This window comes from Papio anubis, chromosome 11, assembly GCF_008728515.1.
Source record: "Papio anubis isolate 15944 chromosome 11, Panubis1.0, whole genome shotgun sequence".
Classification (NCBI taxonomy): Eukaryota; Metazoa; Chordata; class Mammalia; order Primates; family Cercopithecidae; genus Papio; species Papio anubis.
Genome location: NC_044986.1, coordinates 110,944,366 through 110,959,964, shown reverse-complemented (window position 1 = coordinate 110,959,964; position 15,599 = coordinate 110,944,366). Strand labels below are relative to the sequence as shown.

Here is a 15,599-nt window from a genome sequence, read left to right as displayed (position 1 = left end):
ACCCTGGCATGACTGACTGGGACCTGGGTCCAGTCCCCCCAGTGGACAACCAATCTAGAGTCTGGCCCGTGGCAAAGGGAGTGGCCAAGCACAAATGTCGCGCCTAAGAGGCTGCCTCAGCCTCACTCAGCAATAACTTGAACTTGACTTAGGGAGAAAGCACAACAGCTGGAAGTAAACAGGAATGAAGAGAAAAAGAAAAGCAGAAATAGGAGCCAGGCACAGTGGCTCAACACCTGGAATCCCAGCACTTTGGGAGGCTGAGTAGGAGGATCATTTCAGGTCAGGAGTGTGGGAGACCCCTGTCTCTACAAAAGATTTTAAAAATCAGCCAGGCATGGTGGTGTGCACCTGTGGTCCCGGCTACTTGGAAGGCTGAGACTGAAAGATTGCTTGAGCCCAGGAGGCCAAGGCTGCAGTGAGCTAGGATCATGTCATTGCATTCCAGCCTGAGTGACAGAGTGAGACCCTATCTCAAAAAATAAAAGTACATAAAGTCTTAGTAAATAAGGTTAAGGAAAATGCATACAGGTGGTATTTTCTGAAATTTATCACTCTTTTTTAAAAAAGTACAAAAAATATAAAATTAACTATTTGGGGAAGGCACTTTGAGTTAGAATTCATGTAATAAATTTAGGCTACAAATAGTCTTAAGCAAATTATGTTGTAGTATGTGTTGTACTTTATCCTTTAATTTGATACTATTTCCAGGGTTCCCTTACTGAAAGATTGGTACAAAAGTAATTGGGAGGTCGGGCGTGGTGGCTCATGCCTCTAATCCCAGCACTTTGGGAGGTCGAGACGGGTGGGTCAGCTGAGGTCAGGAGTTCAAGACCAGCCTGGCCAACATGGCGAAACCCCATCTCTACTAAAAATACAAAAAAATTAGCTGGGCATGCTGGGGGGCTCCTGTAATCCCAGCTACTAGGGAAGCTGAGGCAAGAGAATCACTTGAACCTGGGAGGCGGAGCTTGCAGTGAGCCAAGATCGTGCTACTACACTCCAGCCTTGGAGACAGAATAAGACTCTGTCTCAAAAAAAAAAAAAAAAAAGTAATTAGGATTTGTGACTATTAATTTGAAAAATGTTTAGTTGATATAGTCTGCAAATTGAAGTTTCGTGATGGAACCAATGCCAGGCTTTGGGGTGAGCTTTTTCCCCTGCATCTCTACTTGGTGGAGGTAAAGCTCATATGGGAATAACTTTTAGGAGTTCTCAAGCCCTCAACTGTAAGACACCAAGTCTGTCATTGCTGGTGTCTTCTCTTTGAAGAAATTAGGTCTTGATATCATTGTGGAAGACGTCTATCATCACACGAAATTTAGAAAGATGAGAATTATCTTGATTGCCAAAATTTTCCCGATGAGAAATCAACCTTGATTTTTAAAACTAAACTTTTTGAGATAACTGTAGATTCCCTTTTATTTGTATGAAATAATACAGAGAGATTTGTGTAGTCTTTAACCCAATTTCCTTTAATGGCAACTGTTATAGGAAACTATAGTGTAATATCACAAGCAGGATATTGGTGTTGCTACAATCAGGACACAGAACATTCCATTACTGCAGGATCATCCCTTCTGCTGCCCTTTTAAAGCCACACCGACGTCCCTCCTCCCTGGCGACCACTATTCCATCCTTTGTGTCTATAAATTTTCCCTTTCAAGAATCCTGGCTGGACGCAGTGGCTCGTGCCTATAGTCTCAGCACTTTGGGAGGCCGAGGTGGGTAGATCACCTCAGATCAGGAGTTCCAGACCAACCTGGGAAAACATGGTGAAACCCCGTCTCTGTGAAAAATACAAAAATTAGCCGGGCATGGTTGCATGCACCTGTAGTCCCAGCTACTCGGGAGGCTGAGATGGGAGGATTGCTTGACCCTGGGAGGCAGAGGTTGCAGTGAGCAGAGATCGTGCCACTGCACTGCAGCCTGGGTAAAACAATGACACCCTGTCTCGGAAAAAAAAAAAAAAGAAAAGAAAAGAAACAGAACGTTACATAAATGGAATTATACATGTAACATTGGGGACTGGCTCTTTCTGCTCAGCATAATTCCCTGGAAATTCATCTAGCGGACCTAGACAGTTCTGTTGTGGTGGCAGTAACATGAATTGATCTATTCTTCTGGTCATACAATTCCAAATATAAATTTTTATGCGGGGAATAGAGGTGTGCTACTTTAGGGGATATTTCTCTTTTTTTTTTTTTTGTTTTTTTTTTTTGAGACGGAGTCTCGCTCTGTCGCCCAGGCTGCAGTGCAGTGGCTGGATCTCAGCTCACTGCAAGCTCCGCCTCCCGGGTTTACGCCATTCTCCTGCCTCAGCCTCCCGAGTAGCTGGGACTACAGGCACCCGCCACCATGCCTGGCTAGCTTTTCGTATTTTTTAGTAGAGACGGGGTTTCACCGTGTTAGCCAGGATGGTCTCGATCTTCTGACTTCGTGATCCGCCCGTCTCGGCCTCCCAAAGTGCTGGGATTACAGGCTTGAGCCACTGCGCCCGGCCGGGATATTTATTTTAAGGAATCTCAAACAATTTTCTGAATTGTTAACAAGAAGACTATCTTCTTTCAAAGAGCCTGTGTACCTTCCAGAAAGACTGAGTAGGGGGCTAATATTATATTCCAGACTCTTTGGTAGAACTGAACAGATGGGGTACAGTAGTGGTACAGTTTATCACTAAATATTTTAGTTTGCTTTTTCATTTGTCTTAAATGTAAAAATTCAAAGAAAAACAGGAGATATTTCTATGGTGGCTTTTTAAATGTCTTTTAACTGCTATGGACAGACTTATAAATTTCTTTTTTTTTTTTTTTTTTTGAGATGGTGTCTCACTGTGTCCCCCAGACTGGAGAGCAGTGGCGGGATCTTGGCTCACTGCAAGCTCCGCCTCCGGGTTCATGGCATTCTCCTGCCTCAGCCTCCCTAGAAGCTGGAACTACAGGCACCTGCTGCCACCATGCTCTGCTAATTTTGTGTATTTTCAGTAGAGACAGGGCTTCACCATATTAGCCAGGAGGGTCTTGGTCTCCTGACCTCGTGATCTGCCCACCTTGGCCTCCCAAAGTGCTGGGACTACAGGTGTGAACCACCGCACCCGGCCTCTCTTTCAATTCTTAGAACAGCCCTTTGAGAGTGATATTATTTTCCCTCCTCTACAGATAAGGCTTAATAAGGTTAAGTACTTGCCCCAGGTCACCTAGCACGTTCACAGATGAATGAAGACCTGAATCAAGTATGTTCTCTGGTTCACAGTCTCTGTATCACTGTGACCTCAAAGCCACATGGTGTAAGGAAGGAACAGTCTTACCATTGATTCTTTTTTTTTTTTTTTCCGTTTAAGAGACGGATAACAATTTTTGTATTTTTAGTGGAGATGAGGTTTTGCAATGTTGGTCAGGCTGGTCTCGAACTTCTGACCTCAGTGATTCACCCACCTCGGCCTCCCAAAGTGCTGAGATTACAGGCATGAGCCACCACGTTCAGCCTTGCCATTGATTCTTAATAACCTGTTTTTATTTCACCAGTAACATTAACTCTTTGTAACAGAACAGATGAGCCAAAAGAACAAACAGCTGTTCAAATCTGTACACATATTACCAGGGCGAGGCTTTCTAAAAAGTCAAACAACAACAGATGTGGAGAAAAGGGAATGCTTATACAGTGTTGGTGGGAATGTAAATTTGTACAACCTCTATGAAAAACAGCACAGAAATTTCTGATGGAACTAAAAATAGAACTACCATTCTACCCCGCAATCCCACTACTGGGCATCTTCTTAAAGGAAAAGAAGTCATTCTATCCAAAAGATACCTGCCTTGTATGTCTATTGCAGCACAATTCACAATAGCAAAGATATGGGATCAACCTAAGTATCCATCAGTGGATGATGGGATAAAGAAAACATGGTATATGTATACCAGCGGATATTACTCAGCCATAAAAGAAAATGAAATTACAGCTTTTGCAGCAACATGAGTGGAACTGGAGGCTATTATCTTAAGTGAAAAAATTCAGAAAACAAAACAAAACAAAACAAAAACAAGAAAATAAAGATTTTAAAAAACCCCTCAGAAACAAACAAAAAAAAAAAACCATGTTTTCACTTATAAGTGGGAGTTAAGCAGTGTGAACACAGGGTCCTGGAGTGTGGAATAATAGACACTGGAGGCTTGGAAAGGTGGGAGGGGGTGAGGGATGCGAAATTTGGGTGATGGTTACACTAAAAGCCCAGATTTCCCCACTACACAATATATCCATGTAACAGAACTGCACTTGTGACCAGGTGTGGTGGCTCATACCTGTAACTCCAGCATTGTGGGACGCCAAGGTGGGCAGATCACCTGAGGTCAGGAGTTCGAGACCAGCCTGGCCAACATGGCAAAACCCCATCTGTACTAAAAATACAAAAATTAGCCAGCCAGGGTGGCAAGCACCTGTAATCCCAGCTACTCGGGAGGCTGAGGCAAGAGAATCACTTGAACCCAGGAGGCAGAGGTTGCAGTGAGCCGAGATCGCACCACTGTACTCCAGCCTGGGTGAGAGAACGAGACTCCTCAAGGAAAAACAAACAAGCAAACGAACAAAAACTGCAGTTGTCCTCTCTAACTCTATAAAAATAAAACACAAAATACTTTTCTAAAAGAACTTTTTTTTTTTTTTTAAGTACCTTAAGTTCTGGGTTACATGTGCAGAATGTGCAGTTTTGTAACAGAGGTATACACGTGCCCTGGTGGTTTGCTGTACCCATCAACCGGTCACCTACATTAGGTATTTCTCCTAATGTTATCCCTCCCCTAGCCTCCCATGCCCCGACAGGCCCTGGTGTGTGATGTTCCCCTCCCTCTGTCCATGTGTTCTCACTGTTCAACTCCCACTTATGAGTGAGAACATGCTTGGTTTTCTAATATTGTGATAGTTTGCTGAGAATGATAGTTTCCAGCTTCATCCATGTCCCTGCAAAGGACAGGAACTCATCCTTTTTTATGGCTGCATAGTATTCCATGGTGTATATGTGCCACATTTTCTTAAAAAGAACTTTTAAAGACACCTGGTTTAAGTAAGTATAATTGAACTATCTATGTAGTTTCAGTATATTGCTAAGTATTACAATTCATGCCAATAACAAAAATCTACATGATACATCAAGTTAACAGTGTGCCTCTCCCTCTAAATGTTAGGTCATGATAGCATTAGGAAGGCTTCAAAAGCAAATATTCCTCGTATGCTGTATTCTAAATTCCATATTTTTCTATCAGCTCCTTTGCTTTAGAAATATAGGCACTCATCGCATCTTCCGTCGACAACCCTAGAAAGATACAAACAGGTTATCTCCCTGATTGGTGCATGGGGAAATTAAGAAAGTTTGCCATAAACTTGTGAAAGACTAAAAAACCTTTTTTGAGGTTCCATGCCTCCCATTTGGCTTTGCCTTTTAAATCTAGCATTCCTGGACACTCTGGCAAGAGAAGGAGAGATGCATTTGCAAGTTAACATTTTACTGTGCACTTCTATACACGTTGTTCAAACAGAGTATATTATATTTTAAGTAATGATATACTATATTATATAACTATAATATATTAATTGTAACATTATTATATTAATATTAATAATATGTAATACCAATATTAATGTCTCCAATTATTGCTTGTTTGTAAAGCCCATAGAGTTCTTTCAGTTCTCCATCATCTGGTCTTGCTTTCAGCTTCCTCACATCTTCTGCAGCCCTGTCAAAATCAGCCTAAAGGGAAAAAAAAAGGAGCATTTTACCACCAAGGAATAGGAACTCGAAGAGCAGGAAGAGGAAGGTTTCAAACAGAAATGAACTTCTGCTGCTCTGGTTCTATCAGAATGATCTTAATTTACTTGAATTCCTAGGAGTTCACCTCTCCTGGGACTTACCTCATATGAAGAACTACAGAAAATTCTTAATACGGAAAATGTTCAGCTTACCCTCCTTTTATTTTTTTATTTTATTATTATTATTTTTCAAGCCAAGGTCTAGCTCTCTCGCCCAGGCTGGAGTGCAGTACATTGGCACCGTCTCCACTCACTGCAACCTCTACTCTGGGGCTCAAGCCATTCTCCCACCTCAGCCTCCCAAGCAGCTGGGACTACAAGTGTGCACCACCAAGCTCAGCTAATTTTTGTATTTTTGTAGAGATGGGGTTTTGTCATGTTGACCAGGCTTGTCTTGAACTCCTGAGCTCAAGTGATCTGCCCACCTCGGCCTCCCAAAGTGCTGGGACTACAGGTGTGAGCCACAGCACACCTGGTGAGTTTGCTTTTTCTTTCTTTTTTTTTTTTTTTTTGAGACGGAGTCTCACTCTGTTGCCCAGGCTGGAGTGCCATGGCAAGATCTCGGCTCACTGCAACATTTGCCTCCCGGGTTCAAGTGATTCTCCTGCCTCAGCCTCCCGAGTAGCTGGGATTACAGGCACCTGCCACCATGCCTGGCTAATTTTTATATTTTTAGTAGAGACGGGGTTTCACCATACTGGCCAGGCTGGTCTTGAACTCCTGACCTCATGATCCACCCACCTGGGCCTCCCGAAGTGCTGGGATTACAGGTGTGAGCCACCATGCCTGGCTGCTTTTTTTTTTTTTGGCATTATTGATACTCAATGGAGTTTTCTCAATGACCTCACAGATGCGTCCTCCCTCTTCTGCCTCAGTCCTACTTTACTACATGCAGGGGATTTGCTACCGGTTAACACCATCGTCTGGGGTGTTTCTCTTCCAGTGCCCTCATGCCTACATTCTTTAATATCAGCATTATTTAGACCTAGTCAGCTTCTGAGGGTAATCAATATTCCTGATCTGGTTGAGTTGCTTGTACAGATTCCTTTTCACACTAGACCTAAATTATAAGATTTATTACAAATGATTTCTAGAAAAGAGGAGTTGCTTAGCCAATGTAGAGCTGATTAGGGAAAACTGTATACCAGTATACTTGAGTAGTATGTTTTTAGACTTCCTGGAAACGCTATATACAATGTACGTAAGCCTGGCATGGTGGCTCATGCCTGTAATCCCAGCACTCTGGGAGGCCGAGGCAGGGGACCACTTGAGGTCAGGAGTTCGAGAACAGCCCAACCAACATAGCAAATCCCTGTCTCTACTAAAAATACAAAACTTAGCTGGGCATGGTGGCGCACACCTGTAATCCCAGCTGCTCAGGAGGCTGTGGCACAAGAATTGCTTGAACCTGGGAGGCGGAGGTTGCAGTGAACTAAGATAACGCCACTGCACTCTAGCCTGGGCGACAAAGTGAGACTCTGTCTCCAAAAAAAAAAAAAAAAAGTACTTAAGTAGTAAGGCTTGTCCCAAGTTAACTCTGAAAATGGGGACCTCCCAAACCCCGCAAGACCCTCAGGCTGGCCCAGGGTTCAGCCAGTAGCTGAAATAGACAAGGAAGTCCAGTGTACTCTGGAGCCTCAGGGCTCCCAGATGCTTTATCCCTTTCCCTTTCTAACCTCCTAGTTTATACTCTACGAAGGGCTTCGTGATTATTTTCCTTTATAGATTTTTAAATTAAACTGTGTCTTCTGTTATTTTTTAAAACTCAGGATAAGCAGGAATTGTCTGTAGGCTGGCTGTCAAACAGGGGAAGTTCAAGGATGTACGCTAGCTGGCCCCCGCCCCCCACACTTCTTCTCTGATGCCAGAGCTCCCTTTGGATCCAAAGGCCTAGGAGAGAAAGTGGATAGCCCCAGTGTAACCTCAGTACCCTGTGGGCTCAGCAGAGTGACTGGCTCAAGTTTCCTTCCGGCCCCAAAGACAGGCAGTACTGTGGCCAGGTCCTCCTGACGGCTGAATAGGCAGGCCGCCATAACAATCGTGTCAGCACTGAGTTACATTAAATATTAAAAACGGAAAGAGCCAGCGCCCTCATATGAAGACTCCAACAAAAGCCCACCAAGAGTTTTGCCCAGGCTCTTCCTGGGGCTTGAGGCATAACAAGATAATGAAGGAATTCTTAACAGGACCCATTTAGGATTAAACAAGTTTTATGGGGGTCTGAAGAAAATCCCCAGACCTCCACAAACAAGTTTTACTGGGATCTGAAGGAACTCCCCAAACCTCCATGATTTAGCAGGAAACAAGGGTAATCACTCCAGCACCTGGACCCATCTAGATTAAGGACATTTGCTGAGGCTCCAGAGGAAGGTCTTCAGGACTCAGCCCTTAGTTATAGATTAGAAGTTAGTCACTTAAGGCTTTAGATGAATAAACACTTACATGCAGACATATAACTTAGAAGGCATATAAAGCTCTAGAAACCTCTGTAATTTTGAGTTGGCTTGGCAATCATTTCCAGGCTTTCTCCTTGTACCCAGTTACAGAAACCAACTCTCTCCTTTCCCAGTTTATCTGCATCTCATTATTGAGCTGAGAGAATAAGCAGCGCGGCTCTCGGTTTGGTCCAGGAACAGTAGTACATGCAGAACAGTTGTTTTGTGAACAAAATCACCTGTAAGTTGGAGATCAGGGTCTTCAGCCTAAATAACCTTGAACATGGCTCATCCTCCTACCCATTTCCCACAGGGGACTGAGAAGCACGGGGGCATGGAATAAGGGGCGCCTTGTCTTCTGAGTGTCTTCCTAAGAAACTCTTGGCTGCTTTATACTAATGCCATGGTTAAGAACATGGCTCCGGAGCCAGACTGCCTTGGTTGGAATCCCAACTCCATCACTTAAGTGCTGTGTGACCAGGCTGGGAGCAGTGGCTCACGCCTGTAATCCCAGCACTTTGGGAGGCCAACGCAGGCGCATCACCTGGGGTTGGGAGTTTGAGACCAGCCTGACCAACATAGAGAAACCTGTCTCTACTAAAAATACAAAATTAGCTGGGCGTAGTGGCACATGCCTGTAATCCCAGCTACTTGGAAGGCTGAGGCAGGAGAATCACTTGAACCCAGGAGGTGGAGGTTTCAGTGAGCCAAGATCATGCCACTATACTCCAGCCTTGGCGACAGAGCAAGAATGTCGGAAAAAAAAGAAAAAGTACTTGCAATAAAGCAAGACATAAGAAACACTTTTAGTTTATGTTTTAGCAAAGAAAGCAAATTCTTTTTATACACTTAGCTCGGTAAGTTGTATAGAAAAAATAAAAACTAGAAAGATATATACTAAAAATATGTAAACAGTTAATTGCCTCTGATTATTGGCAAGTTATGTAGTTTTAAAATATTTTTGTACTCTGCAAATTTTCTATAACGTGCGTGGATTGTGTTTATAATAAGAACAAAATTGAAATGCTGAGTGGCCAGAGCCGCTACAGGGCAAGGCTATTCATAAGGGGTGTAGGACCTTCCTCTGCAGGTTTATAGGCCATCTCAGGTGTTCTGTTCGCTGTAACGTCCCATGTTATTTTGCAATGACAGCAACTAGACTCCTTTTGATGTGCCAAACCTTAATTAGAATTCTAAGCCTTTTTAAAAACCCATATAAGGGCTGGGTGCAGTGGCTCACGTCTGTAATCCCCGTATTTTGGGAGGCTGAGGTAGGTGGATCACTTAAGCTCAGAAGTTCGAGACCAGCCTGGCCAAAATGGTGAAACCTGGTCTCTTACTAAAAGCACAAAAAAATAGCTGGGCATGGTGCCTCACACCTGCGATTCCAGCTACTCAGGATAGACTGAAGCAGGAGAATAGGTGGAACCCAGGAGCAGAGGTTGCAGTGAGCCAAGATCCTGCTACTGCACTCCAGCCTGGGTGACAGAGTAAGACTCTGTCTCAAAAAAAAAAAAAGATCTAATGAAAGTCCTAGACCCCTCTGCACATTAGAGCTAAGCCCTGACACAGTTTCCCATGCCATTTCAGGGGTCCCCACTCTTTCTCCCTATGCCGGTAGGGAAACCAGTTCTAGAGCAGTGGTCAGCATTATTCGCTCTGTCCAGCCTGTCTAGTTCTGGCACCTCAATGCAATACATTCCTGTCTTAAGGGGCTCTTCTGATGCGCCTTCCTGCAGCAGGCCTTTCCCATCCCAACCATGATAGGCTGGAGTACAAACAATATTGGCCTTGGCCAGGATACTCAGGTATGACTTCTAGCTTTGAGGCACATTGCCCTGAGACTCTATCCAAGAAACAAAGATCCTCTGAGTTGCAGCTTCAGTCGCAAAAAGAGTATCAGCCTCAGCGGGAAGGTGCCAATTTGTCCAGAATTGGTGGGCTCTTGGTCTTGCTGACTTCAAGAATAAAGCCGTCGACCGTCACGGTGAGTGTTACAGTTCTTAAAGATGTTCCTTCTGATGTTTGGACGCGTCTGGAGTTTCTTGCTTCTGGTGGGTTCGTGGTCTCCCTGGTTTCAGAAGTGAAGCTGCAGACCTTCGCCGTGAGCGTTACAACTCTTTAAGACGGTGCGTCTGGAGTTGTTCATTCCTCCCGGTGGGTTCATGGTCTCCCTGGCCTCAGAAGTGAAGCTGCAGACCTTCATGGTGAGTGTTACAGCTCATAAAGGCAGCGTGAACTCAAAGCGTGAGCAACAGCAAGATTTATTACAAAGAGCGAAAGAACAACGACACCACCACACACAAACGAACCCAAGCAAGTTGCTGCTGGCTAGTGCGGGCAGCCTGATTTTATTCCCTTATTTGGCCCCACCCACATCCTGCTGATTGGTCCACTTTACAGAGAGCTGATTGGCCTATTTTACAGAGAGCTGATTGGACCGTTTTGACAGGGTGCTGATTGGTGCATTTGCAATCCTCTAGCTAGACAAAAGCTTTCCAAGTCGCCACCAGACTCAACAGCCCAGTTGGCTTCACCTAGTGGATCCACCATGGGGGCTGCAGGTGGAGCTACTGGCCAGTCCCGAGCCGTGCCTGCACTCCTCAGCCCTTGCGGTGGATGGGACCAGGTGCTGTGGAGCAGGGGGCGGCGCTCGTCGAGGAGGCTCGGGCCCAGCAGGAGCCCATGGCCGCCGGGAAGCTCAGGCATGGCGGGCTGCAGGTCCCAAGCCCTGCCTCACGGGGCAGCAGCTGAGGCCCAGCGACAACTTGAGCGCAGTGCTGGTGGGCTGGCACTGCTGGGGAACCTGGCACACCCTCTGCAGCTGCAGGCCCAAGTGCTAACCCCCTCACTGCCTGGGGCCGGCAGTGCCAGCCGCTCGGAGTGTGGGGCCAGCTGAGCCCTCGCCCACGCCCACCGGAACTCCCGCTGGCCTGTGAGCACCTCACAGCCTTGGTTCCCGCCTGTGCCTCTCCCTCCACTGTTCCCCGCAAGCAGAGGGAGCCGACTCCAGCCTGGGACAGCCCAGAGAGGGGCTCCCACAGTGCCGTGGCAGGCTGAAGGGCTCCTCAAGCACTGCCAGAGTGGATGCGGAGGCCGAGGAGGTGCCGAGAGCGAGGGCTACTAGCACGTTGTCACCTCTCACTAGGGTTAAGGATGATTAAGAATATAATTTTTTTTTTTTTTTTTTTGAGATAGAGTCTTGCTCTGTTGCTCAAGCTAGAGTACAGTGGCACAACCATGGCTCACTGCAACCTCCACCTCCTGGTTCAAGCAATCCTCCCACCTCAGCCTCCCAAGTCGCTAGGATTATAGGCATGCGCCAACATGCCTGGCTAATTTTTTTGTATTTTTAATAAAGACAGGGTTTTGCTATGTTGGCCAAGCTAGTCTCGAACTCCTGAACTCAAGTGATCTGCATACCTCCACTTCCCAAAGTGCTGGGATTACAGGCGTGAGCCACCATGCCTGGCCAAGAATGCAAAATATTCTTGATTTGATTCAATGGACTCTGCCCTCCCAGAGCTCATCTCACAGCTCATACTAATTAACAAACCTACTTACTGAACACCTCCGATAGATCAGGCCTTTGCCAGGCAAATGGGCAGGCACAAGGCAGTGTGCTTGAAGGTGCTCATAGCCTGGTAGGAAATGAACAGGGCAAGGGCAGTCACATGGGACTTGCTGCAAATAAGGTGCAGCAGTTGCTCTGGGAACACTGGAGGTAGCGCAGAGGGGAAGGTACGGAACGGAAAAAGCTGTCTCTGAGATGAGATGGTGATTGTGCTGGGGGGTTCAGGTCTGCGTTTGTTGGGTGCAGAGGGGCAGGGAAAGCTGCTCCCAGCAGTGTGGACAGAAATTACTGGAGTTCAACATAAAGGCTGTGTGGGGTTGCATGAATACTCGTAAATAAATAAACAATAAATAATCACCTTGGCAGCACCCACAGGGCCTCAGGGACTGCTGGCAGGTGGCGTGAGCCTGGTCTGAGTCTATTAAGAACATCCTTGTTGGATGGTTAATGAGTGAGCAGACTTTAGAGGGATCAGAAAGTTATCATAGGTGAGATGCAGCTTTAAATATAGAGCTATGAACATTGAATTCCAAAGCATTCTTGTTACCAGTGGAGAGTGCCCAAGTTCTTGGCATTTTTAACAAAAAATTGGAGAAAAGGCACAAAGCAAGGAAAGAAAGAGGCAACAAAAGCAGAGATTTATTGAAAGCGAAAGTACATTCCACAGGGTGGGAGCAGGCAGAGTACAGGGACTCAAGAGCCCTGTTACAGAATTTTCTGCGCTTAAATACCCTCTAGAGGTTTCCCATTGGTTACTTGGTGTGCATCCTATGTAAATGAAGTAGTAGCCTGCAATCAGAGGCTAAAGTGAAGTTACAAAGTTACACTTCTATGCAAATCAAAACTTGGCTCACGATCAGTCTGATTGGTTGGGGAAAGCAACCAATCAGAGGCTGAAGTGAAGTTACAAAGTTACATTCCTATGCAAATGTTGCTTTCTGCAACCAATCAGAGATACATTCGATTTTCCATCTGCTACACAGAGAATGGGGAGGAGGTTGCAAAGGGAGTAGCCTCGGGTCCTTTTACTACATAGGTGTGGACAGTTGGGGTTTTCCTTTTGATTTAGTTCCAGGAAGTCAGTGTGAATCGGCCTTAGGTTCTTAGGTTCTCTGCCTCCAGACCCTATTCTCCTGCCTCATTCCGAGAGAAAGGCATCATAGTTTTGCAGTATCCTACGCTGCTGCAGAGGTGGACTTGCTGCCTTTGGCAGGAACTGCAGCCTCTGCTGAGCTGATTTCTTCGGAGCCAGGGGTCCTCAGCATCCTGGTTGAATGTTTTGTGCATGATCTCCCCCGAGATCTCACCCGAGCTTGAGATTCTGCAAGACAAACTGCCTTAAGGCTACTACTGCCGCTCCCTGGACTCCTTCCTGTTCATGCTTTTGACACGAGGCCCCTCGCCCCACCTTTGGCGTAGAAGTTACGCCAGCATCACTCACACTGGGTACATCCTGGGTGCATCCTTCCATGCTGATTAGGCGGGCTGCTGTGTAAACTGCCTTTCACATTTCAGCCTCACTGAAGACAGCCTCTGAGGGTGACTCACCTCATCTGACTTTACTTTCTGCAGCCAAAGAACATGGTCATCCCACATAGGGGGTTGACAAGGTCTTCTCAAGCAATTCTTTCCCATCGCGCAACCCAATTAAGAAGATAAAAAATTCTCACACTCAAGGAACTGCAGGGTTCTTAGGTCACACAAATGTGGGCTAGGGGAAGAGGTTAGTCTTTTTTGCCAATTGTTAAAATCATCAGTCCCCTAGATTTGAAAAGATACATCTTCTGGAAGAAGTCTGCTTTTTAGCTTCATCATCTAGGAAAGAAATTTGTCCATTTAGGATAAACATCAGCTCTCCTAAATGCTTTGGTGAGGACAGAAACGTATTGTAAATTTTCAAATAAAATCAGGAGGCTATAGCTGAATTAGAAATTCCATTTGTTTTGCTACTCCAGTGACAGTCTACTTATTCTTGTATAAATAAATAGAAGACTAGGGACCCTGAACTAGTCACCTTTCCTCTAATTTCCACTCAATGAGCATCTTGGCAGAACACTAGTACCAATATGATCCCTGCACATGCCAGTGAGGTAATAAAGACAGAAGAGGTTTCAATATGTCAGCCAGTTATTACTTGTCATTTCTAAAAGTTACTTTCAGCTGGGCGTGGTAGCTCACATCTGTAATCCCAGCACTTTGGGAGGCTGAGGCAGGTAGATCTCTTGAGGTCAGGAGTTCAAGACCAGTCTAGCCAACATGGTGAAACCCTGTCTCTACTAATAAAACAAAAATTAGCCGGCCGTGGCGGCAGGCACCTGTAATCCCTGCTACTAGGAGGCTGAGGCAGGAGAATTGCTTGAATCTGTAAGGAGGAGGTTGCAGTGAGCCAAGATCATGCGGTTGCACTCCAGCCTGGGCAACAGAGCGAGACATCATATCGGGAAAAAAGTTATCTTCCTCCAATATTGTTAACATGCAAATGCATTGTTAGTAGATAACATCATGGGTCGATATTAATACTCCTTAGCATACTGCTTTCCTGTGACGTCCCTAAACTCTTAATTCCTCATTGCAAGTATTTCAAAAGCAAACAACAACAAAAAACCAAAGTACTAAGCTAAAAAGGAACCTTTCAGATCTTTCAGGAACTTTTAGAAGAACGTTTTGATCATTTTGGGGAGAGTTCAGTATAAACACATAAGTCATGCATAAGAATATTTGAGTCAGGCACAATAGCTCACGCCTGTAATCCCAGCATTTTGGGAGGCTGAGGTGGCAGATCACCTGGGGTCAGGAGTTCAAGACCACCCTACCAACATGGAGAAATTCAGTCTCTACTAAAAATACAAAATTAATCGGGCATGGTGGTGCATGCCTGTAATCCCAGTTACTCCGGGGAGGCTGAGGCAAGAGAATCGCTTGAACCCGGAAGGCGGAGGTTGCCGTGAGCTAAGATCATGACATTGCACTCCAGCCTCGGCAACAAGAGTGAAACTCCTCTCTCTCTCTCTCTCTCTCTCTCTCTCTCACACACACACACACACACACGCACACACAAATAGCCAGGTGTGGTGGCAGGTGCCTGTGGTCCCAGTTACTTGGGAGGCTGAAGTGGCAGGATTACTTGAGCCCAGGAGTTCAAGGCTGCCGTGAGCTGAGATCGCAGCATTGCACTCCAGCCTAGGTGACAGAGTGAGAACCTGTCTCAAAACAAACTAACTAACTAAATGTTCCACCACAAGCTTATCCTTATTGGACTTTTACCACATGTCAGACATTGTTTTAAATGCTTTATATATATAACTCATTTAATGTATCTCTCCTCCATTTTTAGATAAAGAAACTGAGGCAGGGAGAGGGTAACTATGTCACAGGCTAAGTAGAAGTGAGGCACAAATTTGAACCCAGATGGCCCTGGAGTATGTATTATAACTTTACCCAGGATAGCGTCTTGCCTGACTGAAATGGTTAAAGAAGTAAGCCACGTTCTATGAAAATTTGTGCGTGTAAAAGATTACATTTTAGAGGCCGGGCGTGGTGGCTCATGCCTGAAATCCCAGCACTTTGGGTGCCCAAGGCGGGTGGATCACTTGAGGTCAGGAGTTGAAGACCAGTGTGGCCAATACAGTGAAACCCCAACTCCACTAAAAATGGAGAAAAATAGCCAGGAGTGGCGGCGCACGCCTGTAATCCCAGCTATTCGGGAGGCTGACATATGAGAATCGCTTGAACTCGGGAGGCGGAGGTTGCGGTGGGCTGAGATACCACCAATGGAAACTCAGCCTGGGCAA

At 45.6% G+C, this 15,599-nt stretch overlaps 1 protein-coding gene across 2 annotated transcripts in view; it reads right to left on the bottom strand.

Moving 5' to 3' along the window:
- LOC116268562 (acyl-CoA-binding domain-containing protein 7) overlaps positions 1-15,599 on the bottom strand; it is a 66,151-nt gene that overhangs the window by 49,445 nt on the left and 1,107 nt on the right. Inside the window, exons 2-4 of one of the 2 annotated variants that reach the window (XM_031652480.1) lie at positions 5,623-5,740; positions 5,393-5,455; positions 4,814-5,305 (exon numbers count right to left, since the gene is read on the bottom strand). In XM_031652480.1, the coding sequence (XP_031508340.1) occupies positions 5,232-5,305; positions 5,393-5,455; positions 5,623-5,740 (255 nt within the window). In that variant the 3' untranslated portion in view covers positions 4,814-5,231. Of the gene's footprint in view, positions 1-4,813; positions 5,306-5,392; positions 5,456-5,622; positions 5,741-15,599 lie in introns of those variants that run through there. The other variant, XM_031652479.1, reaches the window with a different exon arrangement.